Below are 20,604 nucleotides of genomic sequence, written 5' to 3' on the forward strand. Positions count from 1 at the left end.
GGGTGGGCTACCCGGAGGCTCAGGGGAAAAGAATCTGCCTGCACTGCAAAAGATGCAGGTTCAATTCCTGGGTCGGGAAGATTCCCTGGAAAAGGAAATTAATTACACCCTACTCCAGTATTCTTGCCTGGAAAATTCCATGGACCGAGGAGCCTGGCGGGCTACAGTGCATAAGATCACAGAGTCACACACAGCTGAGCACACATGCATAGCCAAGGGTGCAGGGTGAAGGATAGAATAGAAAATGAGGTAGAGAACGGAAAATACGACCATGAGGAACTAGGTGAGATATTGGGGAAATGCGGACGGAGAGGAACGTGATTTTATTTACAGAATGGAGGAAGAGCAGTTCGATTAGACATCAAGGGTGGAAGGATTCTCCAGCAAGTGGCTTCGCAGGATTTTTGGTAAAAATCGGGCCCTGCAGGCGATACAAGAGGCCTAGTCCAGATAAGGGCTGCTGCTGCTGCTGCTGCTAAGTCGCTTCAGTTGTGTCCGACTCTGTGCGACCCCATAGACGGCAGCCCACCAAGCTCCCCCGTCCCTGGGATTCTCCAGGCAAGAACACTGGAGTGAGTTGCCATTTCCTTCTCCAGTGCATGAAAGTGAAAAGTGAAAGTGAAGCCGCTCAGTCATATCCGACTCTTCGCGACCCCATGGACTGCAGCCTACCAGGCTCCTCCGCCCATGGGATTTTCCAGGCAAGAGTACTGGAGTGGGTTGCCAAAGGGCTGCCAGGGGCCAAGCCTAGGACTTTGTGCCCGGAGCAGGTCAGTCTAGGCGGAGGTGGGGGCTGAAGCCGGGTGGGTCTAAGCACACTGCTGACCCCACGCTCCCAGTGCCAGCGGTTAACATTAAACCCTAGGACCGAACGTGTCTGGAGCTGTACATCCACGAAGCAGGACTGCTGGCCGCACTCCAGCCTCAAATCAGACTAACCGCAATCGGAGCCGCAGCAGCCTTATCATCGCTGAGCCTCCAGCCCTGGGTTTGCCCCGGCGCGACCCGTCTGCCGGGCTCGGGGCGGGGCCGCCGCACCTGCCGCGCTCCAATCACGGGCCTGCGCGCAGCGGCGCACGCGCCACGGCCCTGGGCGGGATCTGGCCACCCATCAGTCTTCGCGACCTGCCGGGCCTCCGCCTCTCTGATTGGCTGGTCAGGGAGTGACGTAGAGTCCGCCTTCACCTATAGCTGCGGAGCCGGCCGGCGGCGCGGTGCGGAAGCGGCGGGGCTCGGCGGGCGCAGTGCTGGGCAGCGGGTGCAGTGCTGGGCAGCGGGTGCGGATTCTGGCGGCGCTGAGGTCCTTGGTCCTCTGGCTCCGGGCGTGGGCGGGATGACGCGCTTCGCTCTGACCGTGGTCCGGCAGTGAGTATGGCCGTCGCGGGCTGCCCTTGTCCCTTCCGTGGCGTGCTGCGGGGCTGGGCCGGGGGGACCCAGGATCCGCACCCGCCGCGCCAGTCCTGTCACGTGTGTTCCCCCTCTGCTCGGCCTGGCGATTTCTGGATGTTCCCAGTGAGTTACCCCCTTCCGGCTCTACTGGCCCAGCGACGCTGAGCAGAAGGCCAGGGGTCAGATGTCATCGGTCCCCCAGTACGTGGGGACAGGGATGTCGGAAGGAGTGAGGTCAAGGTCCCGCCCCCCCCCCCCCCCCCACCTCACCCCAGCTTGGGGCTGGCTGAATCCGAAGACACAGTCGAGTCCCCTCACCTCCCGGGCCGCGCGTTTGCCCCCAGCTGGGCCCGCAGGGTCTGCAGCGTGGACCGGCTCGGGGCTGACCTTTCCCCTGCAGGCTCTGCTCCCACTCTGTACCCTCTGTCCCCCAGGCTCGGGTCTGAGATTCTCTTCCCCGCAGAGCTTCGGTCGCTGGGGGAGGAGCTGGGGCCGTGGGAGGGGGGGGGGGGGGCGCCTCGCCCTGCTCTCAGCCGCCTGCACCGCCCTCAACAAATATTTTTAACATGCAGCGTTACAGGGAGCCAAATGCTGACATATCTTGCCATGCCTTCCTTTTCCTTTTCGACTCTATGTTTGCCCGGTGTTAACTGAGTTCAGGGCGGTCAGGAGCACAGATTTTTCAAGCAAGGGCGACATAGATTGGAATCTGGGCTCCACCTGGGAGCCTTGTAACCTGGGCTTCCTTTAACCGACTTAATTTACACGACCTCAGTTTCCTGATTTATAAAATGGGGATAGTGATAGCCCCCACCCCACTGGATTAGTGTGATCATTAAATGTTAGAAAGGTAAAGTGCATAGCACTGGGGAGGGGTGGGGAGCATATATGAGAATTAACGAACTTTTGTTTGTGTTAAGGACAGCTCTGATAAAAATGCAGCGTGTGGTCCAGTATGTGTGTGTGTGGTTAATGGGACCAGCATTCTGAGTGGCTTCTGTGTATCAGAGGACTGGGTTACGGGTCACTAAGATTCCATTTTTGACTTGTTGGAGCTTGCAAGCAACATCAGAATGGTCTAACCTTGTCAAGCTGCCTTTAGTTGCTGTCTTTTTTTGGTCCTGTTCTTCCTGAATAGGAAGGTTATCTCAGCTGTTACCTGAAGTTGTCCCTTTAGGACTCACAGGATTTTAATGGCCAAGCGAGAAATGGAGATCCTTTCTCCACCCCATTCCTCTGCATGTTATAGAATGGTTTATTACCATCATGTGACCTTCCAAGGACTTACAGCTACTCCGTAGCAGAACAGGAACTAGTCTTGATGGCACTTTCCTCTTAATTTGCAGCACTTTCTAGATGCCTGACCCAGTGCCTGACATAAAATTGAAGCCCAGAAGCCATAGAAAATCTAGGCTAAACCACCCCTTGAAAAACAAGCTGATCCCTATTTAGATGCTTAATAGATAATTGTTACATGAATGTATATTTTATCCCCTCCTCCCTTCTTAAAAAGGGCTTGAAAGGTGTAAAGTTGTTCCTCAAAGAAATCCTTTGAGGACTTAATTTAAAAATAAGTCTTAATGAATTAGTATTTGCCAGGTACTGTTGTAATTAAATTCTGACTACCATCCAGTGTGGTAAAGAGGGCCTCTCAATTTGCAGATGAGGAAACAGACACAGAGGTCATGTGACTTGCTTAAAATCACGTGATGAGTTGGGGAGGGGGTTTAAACCAAGGTGGTGGTACTGTGGCCCATCCTGTTAACTGCTTTGCCCTTCTGACTCCTATTTTAGAATTAAAGCCTAGTGTTTGTGGATTGCTTGACTATCACCAGCCATTTCAGAAGCTACTTTTTACTTCTTGTGATCTGACTGTGAAGAGTGATAAGAACAGTTTGCTTTGTTCTTTTCTGTTCATGGGAAAGGGCTTCTCTGGTGGTTCAGTGATAAAGAATCCACCTGTAGTGCAGGAGATGCAGGTTTGATCCCTGGGTCGGGAAGATCCACTGGAGGAGGAAATGGCAACCCACTCCAGTAATCTTGCCTGGAAAACTCCATGAACAGAGGAACCTGGCAGGCTGCAGTCCATGGGGTCAAAAAGAGTTGGACGCTACTTAGCCATCAAGCACACGGGCATCCATAAGAAACTGCAGAGAAAGTGTTGAAATAATTGATAGGGAATAGTTAGTTTCCTCCTTCAGAATTCTCAAAGCTAAAAATTGATGATTCTTTCAGGAAAAGAAACAAGATGCTAAAAGACGCTTACTCCTTGGAAGGAAAGTTATGACCAACTTAGACAGCATATTAAAAAGCAGAGACATTACTTTGTCAACAAAGGTCTGTCTAGTCAAGGCTATGGTTTTTCCAGTGGTCATGTGTGGATGTGAGAGTTGGACTATAAAGAAAGCTGAGCGCCAAAGAACTGATGCTTTTGAACTGTGGTGTTGGAGAAGACTCTTGAGAGTCCCTTGGACTGCAAGGAGATCCAACCAGTCCATCCTAAAGGAGATCAGTCCTGGGTGTTCATTGGAAGGACTGATGTTGAAGCTGAAACTCCAATACTTTGGCCACCTGATGCAAAGAGCTGACTCTTTGGAAAGACCCTGATCCTGGAAAGATTGAGGGCAGGAGGAGAAGGGGACGACAGAGGATGAGATGGTTGGATGGCATCACTGACTCAATGGACATGAGTTTGAGTAGACTCTGGGAGTTGGTGATGGACAGGGAGTCCTGGCGTGCTGCAGTCCATGGAGTTGCAAAGAGTCGGACACGACTGAGCGACTGAACTGAATTGAGTTTTATTGAATGGTGACTCTTCTGATAATGGAAGAAAACTTTAATTGCAATTTAAGCTCAGCCAAACCCTTTATGAATCTTGTGCTTTAAGCTCAGCCAGATTCTTTATGAATCTTGTGCTGTTACTGTCAGCATGTTGATCTTCATCAACATCCTTGAACGTGAGAGTGCCAGTGTGTATCATTGTTGGAACAGAATACCCCAGATTTCAGACTTCAAGTTTACTAATCTGATTGAGCTGTAGTTTCTCATGGTCTTAGAACAGCATTGTTGAAAACCCCAATAAATGCAGAAAAGCCTCTGGTTCCCTCGAAACGTTCTTGTAGGTGTTTGCAGTTAGTTGCCTGCCAAACTACTCCATTTCACTTCCATTTTTAGCTAGTTCTTTAAACATTTTTACAAACTAATTTACTTTTAATTCCTGAAAGATGATTAATTAATATAGGTATTGACAGCAACACTGATTTTATTTTTTTAATTCTGCCTCTTTTGGCAGTTACTTAGTTTTCACTGAATGCTAATCATTGTTCTAATAGAGCAGGCAAGTTGAATATTGGATCATCTGTAAACTCTTATAAAGATACATGTAATTGCTATGTTCCTGTGATGTGTGTTTTCTGGGAGTAGGATTGATTAATTGGAAGAGCCTGTGCAGCTAGGACTAATCTAATGTAGATACAAATGTATCATGAATTGGGTATTTTACATTCCCTAACTCCCACCCAACCATCCAGTGAAAATCCTCACATTCCTAGCCCTTGGAAACTTCGCTATTTTCAAATGAATTAATTGTGGAGGAATCACTGTAAGGCTGTATATTCATGGTTGAATAGCGGGAGAGTACACTCCATTCTCGTGTATACCAGAACATCTACTTTGACAACTCGCCCCAGTTGTACCCTAATGTCCCATGATTTGTCTCTCCTGTGGCAAACCCAAGTACTTGTCTGCTGAATTTGAATTATTTAAAAGGATGTGATTAGGAAATTAAGCTCTCTTACATGGTTTCTAGAGAAGCGCTGTCGAGCATAAACCAGAACTAACAAAATAAAATGTCTTTTAAAGTGAAGAACAGCGTGATAATCCCCCAAACGAACGGTGCATATTTGAGGGCCTATAAATGGCCAGTCATCAGACTTGGCTTCTTGTCATAAGGCTTGGGATTCTTACAGAGTCGGATATCTGTCTTGGAAGTGAATCCCACTGCAGATTTTGCAAATGAGTGCTGTTACTCCTGACTCCTTCAAAATATACTCCTCTGACCTTTCCACTCTCCTGATTTTCCCTGTGGCTGCTACAAGCCAAGCTTTGGTTAGGGAAGTGGATTAATAGTAAACCTATTCTAGCCACCCACTTTTCTTTCCCACTCCCCAAATTAGCTATAACCAGTTGCTTCAAGAATTTGTACAAACCTCTCGAGAAATGTTTGGTTTGTAACAAACATTTACAAAGCTGTAAAACTAAATATTTGTGCACATTTTTTTGGGGGGAAAAAATCCTGTTACTAGATTGCTTCTCTGTGATGTTTATAAGGTGATTTGAAAGCAAAATCTGCCCCATAGGATGCCAGTGCGCCCCGCCCTGCCCTGGCCAGCCTCAATCCAGTTGTTTTGTGACAGTGTTTCTCACCCTGTCACTCTTCTGGTTGCTTCAGAATGGGCTGGGTTTGGTTTTGTAATCCCTCAGCATTGCAGAGCGGAGCAGCTGGGGCCACTCGAGGACTCGGAAGCCAGGGTGGGGACTGTGGGTCCCTGTACCCCTTTCCGCTCCACTCATGGTCCCCTGGACCTGCTCGCTCAGCCCAGCAGATGAATGGGTGGACTGGCTGTCCTATTTGGTCCTGACATCTGGGAAGTAGTTTTGGTCAACATATTTGAAGATTTAACAAAAATTTTCTGTCTGTACATACACTTTTTTTTTTTAATTGGGGTATAATTGCTTTACAGTGTTTTGTTAGTTTCTGCTGTACAACAGTATGAGTCAGATACCGGTACACGTACGTTGCCTCCCTGCCGTCCCTCCCTCCTAGCTTCACGGAGCGCCGAGCTGAGCCCCCTGCCCTGTGCAGCAGCTCCCTCTAGCTATCTGTTGTACACGTGGTGGTGTGTACATCTCGGTGCTACTCAGTTCGTCTGCCCCCCGCCCCCGCCATCCTCCCCCACCACGTCCACAGATGCGCTTTCTACATCTGTGTCTCTGTTCCTACCCTGCAAGGAGTGCATCAAGACTTTTTTCTAGATTGCGTATGTATGTGTTAATATACAATATTTGTTTTTCTCTTTCCGACTTGCTTCACTCTGTACGACAGGCTCTGGGTTTATCCACATCACTTACAACTGACTCAGATTCATTTCTTTTTATGGCTGAGTGACACTCCATTGTGTATCTGTACATATACTTTGAAAAGTAATATTCTCTGCCTTCAATTCACTGAAGATTTATCTATATACATTTTACTTTGGAACAGTTTGAAATTTTTAGCTCATCAATTCGGTACATAGAATAGACAGCTGCAGATAGTTTAGAGTGTCATTTTTACAGGTTAGATTCTTACGTAGGTACAATGTGCTGTCTTTACAAATATCGTGACCTTTCATTGCTGATTTTTTCCCCCTCATTTCAAAAGTAACCTAATTTGATAATAAAGGCTTTCTCCCTGTGTTTCTATTTTAGTGGAGAAACAAGACTTAACAAGGAGAAAATAATTCAAGGTTGGTATTCTCTGACTTTTATTGTTTAGCTCTCTCTGTTCATGTTCATGTGAAATGTAGGTTAAAGAGATCTGATAGGGTAGGATGGACCGGGGGCAGGTCTGGACTGTGAGCTGGGATTACGGAATTAAAGCCTATGGTCACAGAAGTATGATCAGAGTAGATGGTACTCAAGAGGAGTGAGTATCTTGAGTGAGTTGGATGTGAAGACCAGTGGTCTAAATTGTTTGTGGGCGGCTCCAAAGCGACCTCTCAGCTGATTAAGGAGCTGCATTGGGTCTAATTGTCTTCAAATATATCTGCCAGGGTTTAAAATGACTTCATATTTGAAAACAAAAATTTACTGGCTGGTGTTAATGGTATTTTTCCTGCTAAGATATATTATTTTTAGTCGTAAGAAATAAATAGTTTAAAAAGAGAATTCCTGTTCTCACATGGGGTTGTTACTTTATTCCGTCTTGCTCCCCACCCCACCTCAGCCGAGCTTGCTCTGTTAATTTGGGCTCAGGTTCTTTTAATCTCCCTGCGATCCAGCTGGTCTGGCTTCTAAAGAATATCTTTCAGCTAGATATGCTATTTCTGTGCTCTGATGATACAAGCGTTGAGTTTTATATTTTGGGGCTAGGGACATCTGGTGTTTGCAGGAGCTGATTTTTAATACCCCACGTGCCTGCCTCCTTCTGCTGGAAACCAGTCTGTTTCCCACTGACCTGGGCCCCACGCAGAGCATCCTCAGGACTCATTACCTTGTTTGTTCATGGGCCCTGCTCACTTGTCTCGTTTCATTTGAAACTGGCAGTAGAACATGAATAAAAGTTTCCATGTTCAGGACCTGTTGTTTAGATTTGTTTTGTGTTCTTTTTCTCACTTTGGAAGTTAGATGCTTAGTTTCTTCAGTCACAGCCACCTTTTTCTTTTAAGTTTTGTCAGCATTCAAGCTTATATGGTTCTAAGTACCGTTTTTGTTGCATGCCTACAGTTTCGATTTATAGTAATCTAGTAAATAGTCAGTACCAAGTATCTTAAATTTCCATTATGATTTATGATTTCTGTAAGTTATTTCGAACTGTTTTTTAAATTTCCAAATGAGTGGACTCTTTGGTTTTGTTCTTCATCTTTTGTGATTGACTTAGAGTGTGATTGCTTTCTGTTTTGACAATATGGCTTATTTGGTAATATGTCTGAAATTGGTTAGCGTGGTCAGTTTTTATAAATTTACTATATGTTTGAGAAAAATCTTTGTTTTCTAATTGTTGGGTTTGGAGTTTGATATCAAATCATTAATCTTGATTTTGTCGTTCAAATCTTCCCATACTTTACTAGTTTTGTAAATTTACTCATGTGCCTGTATGACCTAAGGGTCAGTTTATGCATGAGATATATTGAATTTCCCACTGTGATGGCCAATTCATCCTTAAATACCTTCAATTTTATCAATTTGTGCTTTATATATATATATTCTGCTTTTACATCCTTCGAGACTATTTTATTAGGTACATACAAATTTAAAGATTGCTCTATCTTCCTGGTGAATTGAACCTTATTTATAGTTATCTTCACAATCCTTAGTGAGACTTCTGTCACAAAGTCATGTATTTCTGAGAGTGATATGGCAGCTCCAGCTGTGTGGGGTTGGAATTTTCCTGGTGTGTATTTTCCCATCCCTTTCTTTTCAGCATTGCTGGGTACTGGTCTCCTAAGTGTTAACCTTGTCAATGGTAGGCAGCTGATTCTGGTTCTCTTAAAAAAAAAAAAAAGCAGTCTTTTTGTTAACTGGTGAGAGTGGTTTAATCCATGTTGACTCTGGTTTCTGGTGTGTTTGGATTTTTCCTTTGTGGTTCTTTTTTTTCCTTCGTTTTCTAATCTTTTCCTTCTCACTCACCTTTACTTCTTAGGTGCCTGCTTTTCTTTCCCTTATCCAACCCACTGTTATCTTGCCTTCTGGCCTTGAAATAAGCCATGTCTGTTCTTTTAATAGTTGTCTTTGTATCTTCACCATTCATACCTAATAAAGTATAAGGTAAATATCCTCTCTCCTGAAAGATGTGTTGGCATGTGCTGTTGTTTTAGTCTCCTGTCCTTTTCACCTGTGCAACCTAGGCATTATTTTACTTAGTGTTTGTTTAATTTACAGCCATACTTGCCAGCTTCTCCTGTCACCATTTCTTTTGCATCTCGGACCTTCATTCCTGAAGCATCTTTTCTGAGAAGTTCTCTTGTGTAAATCGGTTGGTGGTAAAGATAGTTTCAATCAGTTCTATTCCAGGCAGTTCTGTGTCTATTTTCTTTAGTCTTCTTTAGTCCAGTTCTAGACTGATGGTTCTTTTGGAAGCCATTACTCTGCTGGGTTTTTTTATTTTGGCTTCTGTTGCTCCTGTCCAGAGATCTTCTCTCAACCAAATGGTGTCCCATGGTGGATATCCCATCATGGCCATGGTGTCCCATCATATCCCATGGTGTCCCATCTGTCTTTCTCTGTAGCTGTTTTTAAAGTCTTTTTATTTTGGTTTTCTACAGTTTCTCTTACTAAATCTGGTAGGTTTTTTTTTTTTTTTTTTTTAATAATTTATCCTTGGTGTGCATCATGTTTCCTTTATCTGTAGTTTTATGTCTTTCCTGATTTCTGTTCTCCATTTCGCTCTTCCTGTTCTCCATTTCACACTTCCTGTTCTGTTTCATAGTTCCTGTTCTCCATTTCACACTTCCTGTTGTTTCATACTTCCTATTCTCCATTTCACACTTCCTGTTCTCCATTTCACACTTCCTATTATTTCATACTTCCTATTCTCCGTTTCACACTTCCTATTCTCCATTTCACACTTCCTGTTCTGTTTCATAGTTCCTGTTCTCCATTTCACACTTCCTGTTGTTTCATACTTCCTATTCTCCATTTCACACTTCCTGTTCTCCATTTAGCACTTCCTGTTCCTATTTCTGTTTCATAGTTCCTGTTCTCCATTTCACACTTCCTATTCTTCATTTAGCACTTCCTGTTCCATTTCATGCTTCTTGTTCTCCATTTCTCTCTCTCTTGAGTTCCCACTGGCTGTAGTTAGGAATCCTTGTCCTTCCTCCATGTCTTAACTTGTCTGAGACGTGCTCTTATCTCCTCATATCTGTGGGAAAGGGGCACAGGGGACGACTTCAGCCTTACCTTTGGGTTCGTGAAGCTTCTCAGCTTAATGAATTTCCTTTTATCCACTGAGGGATATTTTTTACCTCCACAGCAATTCCGTTTTTTCATTGTTGAAAGATTTGTTTAGCCCCTTCAGAAACCTGTCTGGTTTTGAGGACTTGCTGTTGCTTGTCTTTGTGATGCAGAGTGCAGCCTCTGCTGATCCCACGTCTCAAGCACTGGCGGTTCCAAGTCCGTTACCTGTTGTTTCTGCTGACCCTCATTCACGATGGTTTATTGTCCTGTGTCGTGTCGCTGGCCGAACTGATCTTTGCTCTAAGCTGGTAGAAGGCTTGTCGGCCTTTATGGAGAGTAATTTGCAGTACTGTATGTTACTGAATTTAAACAGTGGAGATAAAGAAGGAAAACTTCTCCAGGTGATGATCCAACCACCCAAATACAGCAGCTGGGCCGAGAAGGTAGATCAGAGGCAGCACTAATGAAACAGGCTGGTAAAGCGATGGGCGGTGCAAGGCAGGGGAGCTGAAGACAGTCTCATCACCCACCAGTTCCCATCAGGCAGACATGCTGGAAAACACTTGGATACCTGAACCTCTATAGGGATTATAGCTTAATTTTGCTTGCTTTTGGTTTTCTGAACAGTTATGTGGAAAGTACTCAAGGAAGTCTTAATAAAATATAAACGCTCTTTATATTCTCTTAGGTATGATTTTTATTTGCATCCGTTATATATATTTGAACATTATTGTTCCTTCTCTTAATACTGCAGGACAAGGAATAGATGAGCCTCTTTCAGAAACTGGATTTAAACAAGCAGCTGCTGCTGGTATATTTCTTAAAGATGTGAAGTTTACTCATGTTTTCTCCAGTGACCTTACAAGGACAAAGCAGGTAAGTTTAGTCAAGGATGAGGCTCGTAAGTCAAAAGTTTCAACAGTTGTACCTTGAAAAATTTCCTCCCAGAGTTCATAGAGAATTAAATCGCACACAAACATCATCCCCAATCCTCTTTCCTCGCTGACAGAAGTTCTTTTTATTTCACTTTTATATTTTATTTTAGTTTGGTAATTTAATCAGAGCAGCTTGGGGGGAAATGTCTAACAAAATGCCAAAAAAAAGGCAAAGAGGGTGTCGTGAGAGAAACTCAGTGGAAACACCAGAGATTTAACGATTGAGATATCAGATATTGAAACTCAGATAGAGTTTAAAAAGCAGTTATGTTGCTATAAAGAAATGAAAGATGTGTGAAATATCTTTAGGGAGCAGATTACTATAAAAACAATCCTAGAGGTTTGAAAAAACCAAATCAACTTCTGAAAGCTAAGGGAAGGAGACTTTAGTGACAACCATGGGGGAATAACAGGGCTGGAATGTAGCCTCCCCCAACAAACAACCAGAAAACAAGACAAAACCTGTGAGACAACTGTTTTCAGATAGTGGACTCCAGGAAGCTTGGGCTGCAGTCTCAGATGGGGTGAAACAAAGGGGATGAGCCCTCAGTTGTCGTGGTTTTCTGACTAAAGTGATCTCCAGACTTCTGCAAAAGCAGCCAGCTGGAGGTCATTGGTCTCCGAGTTGAGGGAACAAAGCTTAGAATTTGGAAGGCTTAAGTAACTAAAATCTGTGGGCGTGCTGGAGGGAGAAATGCACAGAGAAGACTCTAGACACGTGTATAGAAGTCCTCATCAGTCTCTGGTGAACAGTTAGTCTGCACAGGTGTGGCTGGAACCGCACGAGGGCAGAAAACGGAACTCCGGGGGAGAACAGTTGCTGGGGTGCGGTTGTCCAGTTGATTCCTGGGGCCCACACAAAGTGGGGAGGTGTGAGAGCTCCCACAGCACAAGTGGAGGCTTTGCTGAATACAGAGAGTGTGTCACCCCTTCACCGTGAGGCTAAACTGCCCTCAGAGGAGCATAACGAGGGGAGAAGTAGGAGGCGGCAGAAGCAACTCCATCTTCTAGAGATGAAAAAGGCAGTGTTCTGAAATGATAATTCCACAGGGTGGGATTAGCAGTAGGTTAGACACTGTAGATGGAGAAGGCAATGGCACCCCACTCCAGTACTCTTGCCTGGAAAATCCCATGGATGGAGGAGCCTGGTAGGCTGCAGTCCATGAGGTCGCTAAGAGTCGGACACGACTGAGCGACTTCACGTTGACTTTTCACTTCCATGCATTGGAGAAGGAAATGGCAACCCACTCCAGTGTTCTTGCCTAGAGAATCCCAGGGACGGCGGGGCCTGGTGGGCTGCCGTCTATGGGGTCGCACAGAGTCGGATACAACTGAAGCGACTTAGCAGCAGCAGCAGCAGCAGCAGCAACAGACACTGTAGAAGAGGAGGTCAGTGAATGTGAAGACATGGAAACTGAACATTCCAAAATTAACTGTGGAAGGAAAAAAGGCTGGAAAAGGAAAAATGAAGAGTCTCTGAACTGTGGGACAGTACCAGGCAGTGCAGACTTCAACATATAGTTGAAGTCTCAAAAGGGAAACAGGGAAGAGAGTTGGGGTGAGTGTGAAGGTAAAAGATACTTTGAAGAAATGACAACCCTGCAGTGCTTTCAAAAATTAAGGTGAAATAAAGACTTTCTCTTTCAAGCGTGAGTTGAGGGACCCACACTCACATGCTCAGTTGTTTTTGTAAGTGTTTTTGGTCAGTTGGACTTTGACAGAGATGCCAAGATAATTCTGTGTTTGAAAGGGTGGTCTTTTCAATAAAAGGTGTTGAAACAATGGGCCAGCCATCTGGAAAAACATGACATGTGACTCTTGCCTACACAGTACACAAAAACTAACTTGCAGCCCATCATAGAACAAGTCTAAAAGCTAAAGCTATGGGGCTTCTATAAGAAAACACAGGAGAAAGGTCTTTATGAAAGTTTTTTGGGACAAAGCATAAATAAGACACATAGAGGGAGAAAATTATAAATGTGTATGTTATATATGTGTGTATATATCTGACACATATATATTTGTCAGTAAATAACTTTTTATAAGTGATTGATCTACAACCTTTATTATATTAATATATATACCTTTTCCAATAAGATTTTTGCTTTCATGTATTCTTGCTATTAATTAGTGCCCTTTCTTTTAAGCTTAAAGAAGCCCCATATATATTTCTTGTAGGGCTGGTTTCGTGGTGATGAACTCCTTTAGTTTTTGTTTGGAAAACTCTTGATCTTGTCTTCAATTCCGAGCAACCTTGCTGGGTAGAGTATTTTTAGCTGGAATTCTCAGCACTTTGAATATGTCACACCACTACCTCTGACCTGTAAGATTTCTACTAGAAAATCTACTATTAGCCTTTTGGGGTTTTCCTTGTCCTTGGGAGGAGGTGAGTTGAGAGTCTTCCTATGATACCATCCTGAGCCCTCCCAGAATGATTTTTTTCGGGGGGCGGGGTGCGTGTCATACAGAACCTTAGTTCCCCAACCAAGGATCTGAACAGTGCCCCCTGCAATGGAAGCATGCCCCGACCATTGGCGTGCTAGAGGATTCCCCAGTAATGATTATTTTTATGAGAAAAGAAATGGTTGTCTTTTGATTTGCAGACCGTGCATGGGATTTTGGAGAAGAGCAAATTTTGCAAAGATATGACAGTAAAGTATGATTCAAGACTCCGAGAAAGGGTAAGTATTAATAGCTTACTTATACGTTGTTCTTCTACCATAAAATATCACTACAGCAACTCAGTTTATCCCATGGCTAGAAATCAAATGCCTTCCTGCTTGGGATGTGAAATTGGCTATTACATGAAGAATCTACTGTGTGGCAATTACTCTTACTTACTCTCGTGAATAGTGTCTTATTTAATCATTAAAATCGTAGGCGAGAGGCATCTTAAATTATAAAAGTAAGGCATACTTGTGAGGACTTAGTACAGAAGAGTTTAAAAGTGAAAAGTTCTCTTCCCAGCCTCTGATCCTTCTACATCAACACTGGTTGTTAGTGGTCTCTTTGGTCTTCTGATTTAATGACTTATGAAAGGTGTCATTTTAATCTTTCTTACTATGGATTCCTGAGAAGGTAGATTTTCCGTGTCTCTTGGCCATTGGTATTTCCTCTGTGACTTGTGCATTTTGCTAAGTCTTGATTTTTAAGAGCCTAAACAGCTAACGAGCTATGAAGTCACATGGACCTGGGTTTGCATCTTTTCAGAGGAGATAGGATAAAGTAAGCTGAAAGTGTGCTGTAAACATGTACTTAATTGTCTGTGAATTGCAAATTCCCCTTGAGGCACTTTTGTCTGTTGGATCATTGCAGAAATATGGGGTTGCAGAAGGCAGGCCGCTGAGCGAGCTGAGGGCCATGGCCAAAGCGGCAGGGGAGGAGTGCCCAGCATTCACACCGCCTGGAGGAGAGACCTTGGACCAGGTATGCAGCCTGGGGGAAAGTGGCTGTGTCCACGAGCTGGTCGACGTCCGAGTAGCTGAAACCTGACTCCTCTTTGTGAGCGAGATGTTTCTGAGTTTTAGCTGAGCAATTTGCAAGTTGTTTGGTTCACAGAACAACTCTGCATGATACCATTTTTCCCCCCTTTTAACCTGTCCTATCTCGTTTATTAATTTGGCATCATTACTGATCATGGATTTGAGGAAATGCATTGTTAGATGGTCTTGTTAAGAACGGGGAGCAGCAGTCTTTGCAGTGACGGGGGGGTCAGTGAAGCAGGTGTGTGCCGCTCGGGGAGGGCAGCCGATAGAGGCCGTCACGCCTCCCCCGCCCCCACCCCTCCAGGTGACATCATATCCCCTGGAGTGTTCTGCTGCTCAGGTGTGTTACGGGTGGTCGTCTCCCCCATTTTTAATTTTCGTAGTTCCCTTGTAAGGACTTTGCAGAGTTCAGCGAGGGCCGGCCTTTCATCCTTGCTGTCATTGAGCTTCAGAAGCGTTGGACGCGGTTTCCTAGGTGACGCTGTTTCACGACCTTCTGTTTGCTTCAAGTCAGGAGTTGGGCATTGTAACTTACTCACCTTTGCCCCCAAAGTGCTCTCATGGTTCCAGAAATATATTAGGCGCTTACTTACTAGTATCAGTGGAAGTACTGATTGAATGAATAGAGTTTCATCTGCTTCTGTGGTATTACTGACTTACAGAAAAATCAGTTCTGTTTATATCCTAAGTGTTATTCAGTCAATTGTGTCCAACTCTTTTTGACCCCATGGACGGTAGCCCGCCAGGCTGCTCTGTCTGTAGAATTCTTCAGGCAAGAATACTGGAGTGGGTTGCCATTCCCTTCTTCAGGGGATCTTCCTGACCCAGGGATTGAAGCCGGGTCTCCTCCATTGCAGGCACATTCTTTACCATCTGAGCCACCAGGGAAGCCTGTTTATGTCTTAAGATAGTCATTAATGTCAGTTTATTTCACCTTTTTTTTTTTCTTTCATTGCAGCTGAAAAGGCGTGGGAAAGACTTTTTTGAATTTCTTTGTCAACTGATCCTGAAAGAAGCCGGTCAGAATGAACAGTTTTCCCAGGAAGCCCCGAGCAGCTGTCTGGAAAGTTCCCTGGCAGAGATATTTCCTTTAGGGAAGAACTGTGCCTCCACGTTTAACTCTGACAGCGGCACCCCGGGCCTAGCAGCCAGTGTCTTAGTCGTGAGTCATGGCGCCTACATACGAAGCCTGTTGGATTACTTTCTGACTGACCTCAAGTGCTCGTTCCCAGCGACTCTGAGCAGGTCCGAGCTCACGTCAGTCAGCCCTAACACAGGGATGACTGTCTTCATCCTAAACTTTGAGAAAGGAGGCAAAGGGAGACCAACTGCCCAGTGTGTGTGTGTGAACCTCCAGGGCCACCTGGCCGGGGTGAACAAAACTCCCTAAATCTGAATCATCTGCATGGAAATCAGCACATGTGAGCCTCTGAGGGAGTGCCTCTTGACTTTACTTCCGTCCTCTGCTAATGCAGATTTGGAAACAGTTAAAAAGCTGTCTGTTACAGCAGGTTATAAAACTCGAGTGGAATCAGAGCCATGTAAAACACTAATAGAAAACCATCGAAAATGGACTTCTTTGGTGCAAGTACAGTTGGAATTTTCCAGGGTAATTTTACCACCCTGCTCAGTGACCTCTCTGTATTGTAAATGGATGAGGGAACTCAGTATTGTGAATTGAGGCATGAATAACCCTGTTACTATGGTTTGGGGTTTTTTTTTGGTTTTTTTTTTCACCTTTTTAATATCTTTTTTTTTTTTTTTAATGTTTTTCTTTTATGTCTGAAAAATCTAACTTGTTTTCTTGGTATGATACTGTATTTTTTTTTTTTTTCTTTTGCTGTCTTCATCCAGTGCTTGGAAGAGGGTACTTGTAATTTCCACTCCATATTTATGTGACAGATGTTATATTCAAAAAGTCCTTAAAGGAAACCTGCTATCATAGTTTATGTAAAAGCAAATGACACTAAATCTTTACTATGGAAATCAACTGTTGTAACTGTGGATTCTGGAGGGTTTGAGATATAGATGAATATGGCTTGTAGTTTCAGAACAGTATACTGAGGAAGAACCATCACCTATTACAGAATTTTCAAAGAGGGAATCAAAGCAGGAGAAACAAAAAGAGCAGACCTTTCATATCTAACCTGTGGGCTGAAGAATTTAGTTTGAACATGGTGCTTAAGAAAGCACACAGTTGCTGATTTGCTTCAAAGCAGTGGGGATTTGTTCAAGATGAGGTTTCCTCTCTTTTCCACCAGATGGTGCTAGAGAAAAGGGATTTGGGTTATCACCGACTTCATAGACCTGAGTTTGAGCAAGCTCAGGAAGTTGGTGATGGACAGGGAAGCCTGGCACACTGCTGTCGTTGGGGTCGCAAAGAGTCAGACAGGACTGAGCAACGGAACTGAACTGAAATTCTGTGCAACAGATGGGGGTCCCTCTGAAGTCCTCGTCTCCATGGAGAAAGTGTTTTCCATGCAGTTTTGCTTATAAATAGTCATGTTGATGAATGCTGTGAGCCTCAGCTCACAAGAGGGTAAGACTGAGTCTGTCCGTCACTTAAGGCTAAAGTCACACTTAGACGTGCGTCAGGTTTAGGATCACGCAGTCCTCGGTGTGTCCAGTGCCACCGGTGGCCTGGAACGGAGGATGTGGTCGCGCACAGGGAGCTCACTGCAGACAGCTGGCAAGTAATCAGAAAAGGACAAATAAATGCCCACTCCCCCACCCTCCAGAAGTAATAACTAACGCCCTCCTTTTTTAAATAATGCACTGAGATGGAAGTAAAGTTCCTCTAAGCAGCCGTCACTGCCCTGTTGCCTCCTGTTCTCCGCAGAGGCGGCCAGCACCACGGGTCTGCACTCCCACCCGTCCTTCACATGGCTGCCTGGTATCATCAGGGAACGCTATCATTCTGGCGTTTTACAAATGGACACAGCATCGGTCTATTCTGACTTCTCACTTCCTGTGTGTATCTTGGGGCTCTATACTGGTGTGTACAGACCTGGTCACTTCTCTAACCACTGTATTCTGCAGAATAAGCACAGTACGTTTTATTTCTTTATTCTCCCATCAGTGGGTGTTTTGGTTTATTCACCATTTTCTGAATAGAAACAGTGCTTCAGGGAGTGGTCTTGTGCTGTGTCCGAGAAAGCGTGTATCCCCAGCCCGACAGGAGCCAGTATTCTACAGAACAGAGGTTTTTCAGTCTCACTGGAAGTATTTCAAAAGCTCCTGGTCTCCACATCTTTGGCAACACTGGATTTTGTCTGGTGAAATTGTTTTAATCTGACGAGTGAAGGCTATGCCCCTGTGTTAATGAGCTCTTCTGTGACTGCTGGAGTCTGGGCATTTGTGTGTGTGTGTGCATCTTGACCATGGGGTTCCCTCTCTGGCAAGTCATCAGTCCGCATGCATTCTTGGTCTGGCTTTCTGTTCGGCTGCGTAGCTTTTTTGTGGTGAGTTATAGGAGGCCTTGAAGATGTCCTCCAGTTCACTCATCTCTTGTGTATGCCACCATACACCTTTTTCATATGTGTGTCTTTTTTTATTTTGAAGTCAAACGGATATACGCTATTGTTGATGATTTGGGGGAGTTGGGGGTGTCTTTAAGAAGCTTTTCCTACCATGAGGTCATATCCTAATCTCCTTTTTCTTACAGTGTTAAGGAGTTTTCTGAATGTTTCCTCTCATCATCTGGAATTTGTTTTTGAATACTGTAAAGTCAGAATTCTGTTTTAGATATTTTTTCCCATGTGGTGAACGGTTACCAAGTCTTTCTTTTCCCAGTTGGTTCCTGATTCTCAGGCAGACCCCCACGCACCCACATGTGCTAGAGGGAGTGGACTTTGCCCCAGTTCAGGGAGCTCTGGGTTCCCATGCGGGCTTCCCGGGTGGTTCAGCTGTAAAGAATCCACCTGCGATGCAGGAGACTTGAGTTCAGTCCCTGGGTTGGCAAGATCCCCTGGCAAAGGAAATGGCAACCCAGTAAAGCACGCTAGTATACTTGCCTGGGAAATCCCACGGGCAGAGGAGCCTGGTGGGCTCCAGTCCGTGGGGTTGCAAACAGTCGGACATGACTTAGCCACTAAACAACAACTCTGTTCCCGTAGGACTGTCACTCTCAGTTACTGCAGCTTCATGGCCAGGTACTCTGTACGGGGAGCACCTCTATTCTGTACATGTGTTGGAATCAGTTCATTAATTTCCAGAAAAACTCTGTTGCAATTATAACTGGAATCGCATGCCTGTGTTCAATTAGTCATTCGGTAGATTTATTTTGAGCATGGCACATACATGCCAGGCTGTTACAAGAACTATTAGAGCTATTCTAAGAACTGCGAATATATAGCAATGAACAGAAAAATAGACCATCCTTGTGGAAGCCATACTCTGTCCAGGAAGATGAATACAGGACCTGTCGGTGGGCTCTTTGCAGTGGAGGGAAATGAAGCGGGAAGACCCGAGGGAGGCGTGCGGCTTTATTTGAGGGATGCCGGGAGGGTTCCCACAGGTGGGAGCAGAATGTGGGATCCAAAGACTGAAACCAAGAGTGAACTCTGCTTGTCTGTGGGAGGAGACGAGCAACCCAGATGGAGATGGGGACACGGACGGAGGAGGAAGGGTCAAGCTCTGTGTGGGACCCAAGCTGGTGTGGGGGGAGCAGGTACTGGGAAGTCTGGGTGGGCGACAGGAGAAGGGAGCAGAAAGCAGAAGGGATGAGGGAGGGAGGCCTGGCTTTGTGCCTGTTGTAAGGGCTGGGGCTCATCTGTTGATGGGTTAATGTCTGATGGGACCAGGCGGCAACATGGGGAAGATCCGTGGTCAGTAGACTTGCGTTCAGCTTCTAGTAGTTTTGTGGCTGAGTGAGTCTCTTCGTGTCCCCGAGCTTCTATTTCCTTATATTAAGTGGAGAATAATTATAACAAAGTGTGTGTGTGTGTTGGTAACCTTTTGCTTTTGATATGTCATGCCCACAGAAAAGTGGCAAGAATAATACAAGAAACTCCTCATGTTAATCTCTTCACCCAGATTCACCACTTGCTTACATTTTGAGCCATTTGTTTTGTCCTGCAGGCTCGTGGGTATGTTTTCCCCCTGAAACACTGGAGAGCAATCTGGAGATCCCATGCCCTTTCCCCTGCAAAATTTCAGTGTGTTGAAAGTGTTAGTCACTCAGTCGTGTCCGACTCTGCCACCGCATGGACTGTAGCCCACCAGGCTGCTCTGTCCATGGGATTCTCCAGGCAAGAATACTGGAGTGGGTTGTCATTTCCTCTTCCAGGGGGTCTTCCCAACCCAGGGACCAAACCCAGGTCTCCCGTGTCTCCTGTACTGCAGGTGGATTCTTCCTGCAAATTCTTCCTGCAGCCATCCCCAAATCACAGTTTGACTGTGATTACCTTTGTTGTTATTTTTCTTGAGGTTTGATGAACTTCTTGTATCAGTACGTTCATTTTTCATCAGTTTTGGGGAAGTTTCAGTCATTATATCTTCAAATAATATTCCTCAACTTTTTCTGTACCTTTCCTGGAACTCCACTTACACATATTTTGGACAATTTGATACTGTCACACAAATCATTGAGACACCGGTCATGATTTTTTTTAACGTATTTATTCTTTCTTCAGATTAAGAGTATATGTTGACTTTATTATCTTCAATGGCTATTTATCTGCTTAATAAATTTATTATTTCAGATATTGTATCTTTCAATTCTTGATTTCTACTTGGTTCTTTATTCTTTTCTCTGATCTGTTTATTCCTTAGTACCATTCTTTCCTTTTAAATCCTTAAATATATTTATCATAACTGCTTCAAAGTTCCTGTCACTGATTCCAGGATCTGGCTCATCTAATGGCTGGTCTCTAGTGATTGCATTTTCTCTGGACTGTGGGCCATTTCCCCTTATTTTGTCCAGAGCCTGGAATGTGTCGTCTTCCTTCAGAGGGTTACTGGGATCTTGATGTTGTTGTGTCTGTGGGTATTTTTCAAATAGAAAATTTTCTTTCTTTGAAGGAAACAACAAGCTAGAGTGATCAGAAATATAATCACAATTAAAATTTTTTGTTTTCCAGAATTCTGTCTGAATTAGTCAAAATTACTGAGTTCGTTTGTGTATGGGGAAAACCCGG

At 44.6% G+C, this 20,604-nt stretch overlaps 1 protein-coding gene across 2 annotated transcripts; it reads left to right on the top strand.

Annotated features, from left to right (window-relative positions):
• The first annotated feature begins 1,198 nt into the window (after positions 1 to 1,198).
• On the top strand, positions 1,199 to 20,546 carry TIGAR (TP53 induced glycolysis regulatory phosphatase). Of its 2 annotated transcripts, none has more exons than XM_027541061.1 (6): positions 1,199 to 1,365; positions 6,859 to 6,896; positions 10,802 to 10,923; positions 13,586 to 13,663; positions 14,298 to 14,408; positions 15,426 to 20,546. In XM_027541061.1, the coding sequence occupies exons 1-6, from the start codon at positions 1,334 to 1,336 to the stop codon at positions 15,855 to 15,857; spliced, it is 813 nt and encodes a 270-aa protein (XP_027396862.1). In that variant the 5' UTR covers positions 1,199 to 1,333; the 3' UTR covers positions 15,858 to 20,546. The 2 variants fall into 2 exon arrangements, with proteins under 2 accessions (XP_027396862.1, XP_027396863.1); XM_027541062.1 differs by lacking the exon at positions 1,199 to 1,365 and adding an exon at positions 1,415 to 1,590 and having other exon boundaries at positions 15,426 to 16,457.
• Positions 20,547 to 20,604: the final 58 nt, after the last annotated feature.

Source organism: Bos indicus x Bos taurus, chromosome 5 (assembly GCF_003369695.1).
Source record: "Bos indicus x Bos taurus breed Angus x Brahman F1 hybrid chromosome 5, Bos_hybrid_MaternalHap_v2.0, whole genome shotgun sequence".
In the NCBI taxonomy this organism is placed as follows: Eukaryota; Metazoa; Chordata; class Mammalia; order Artiodactyla; family Bovidae; genus Bos; species Bos indicus x Bos taurus.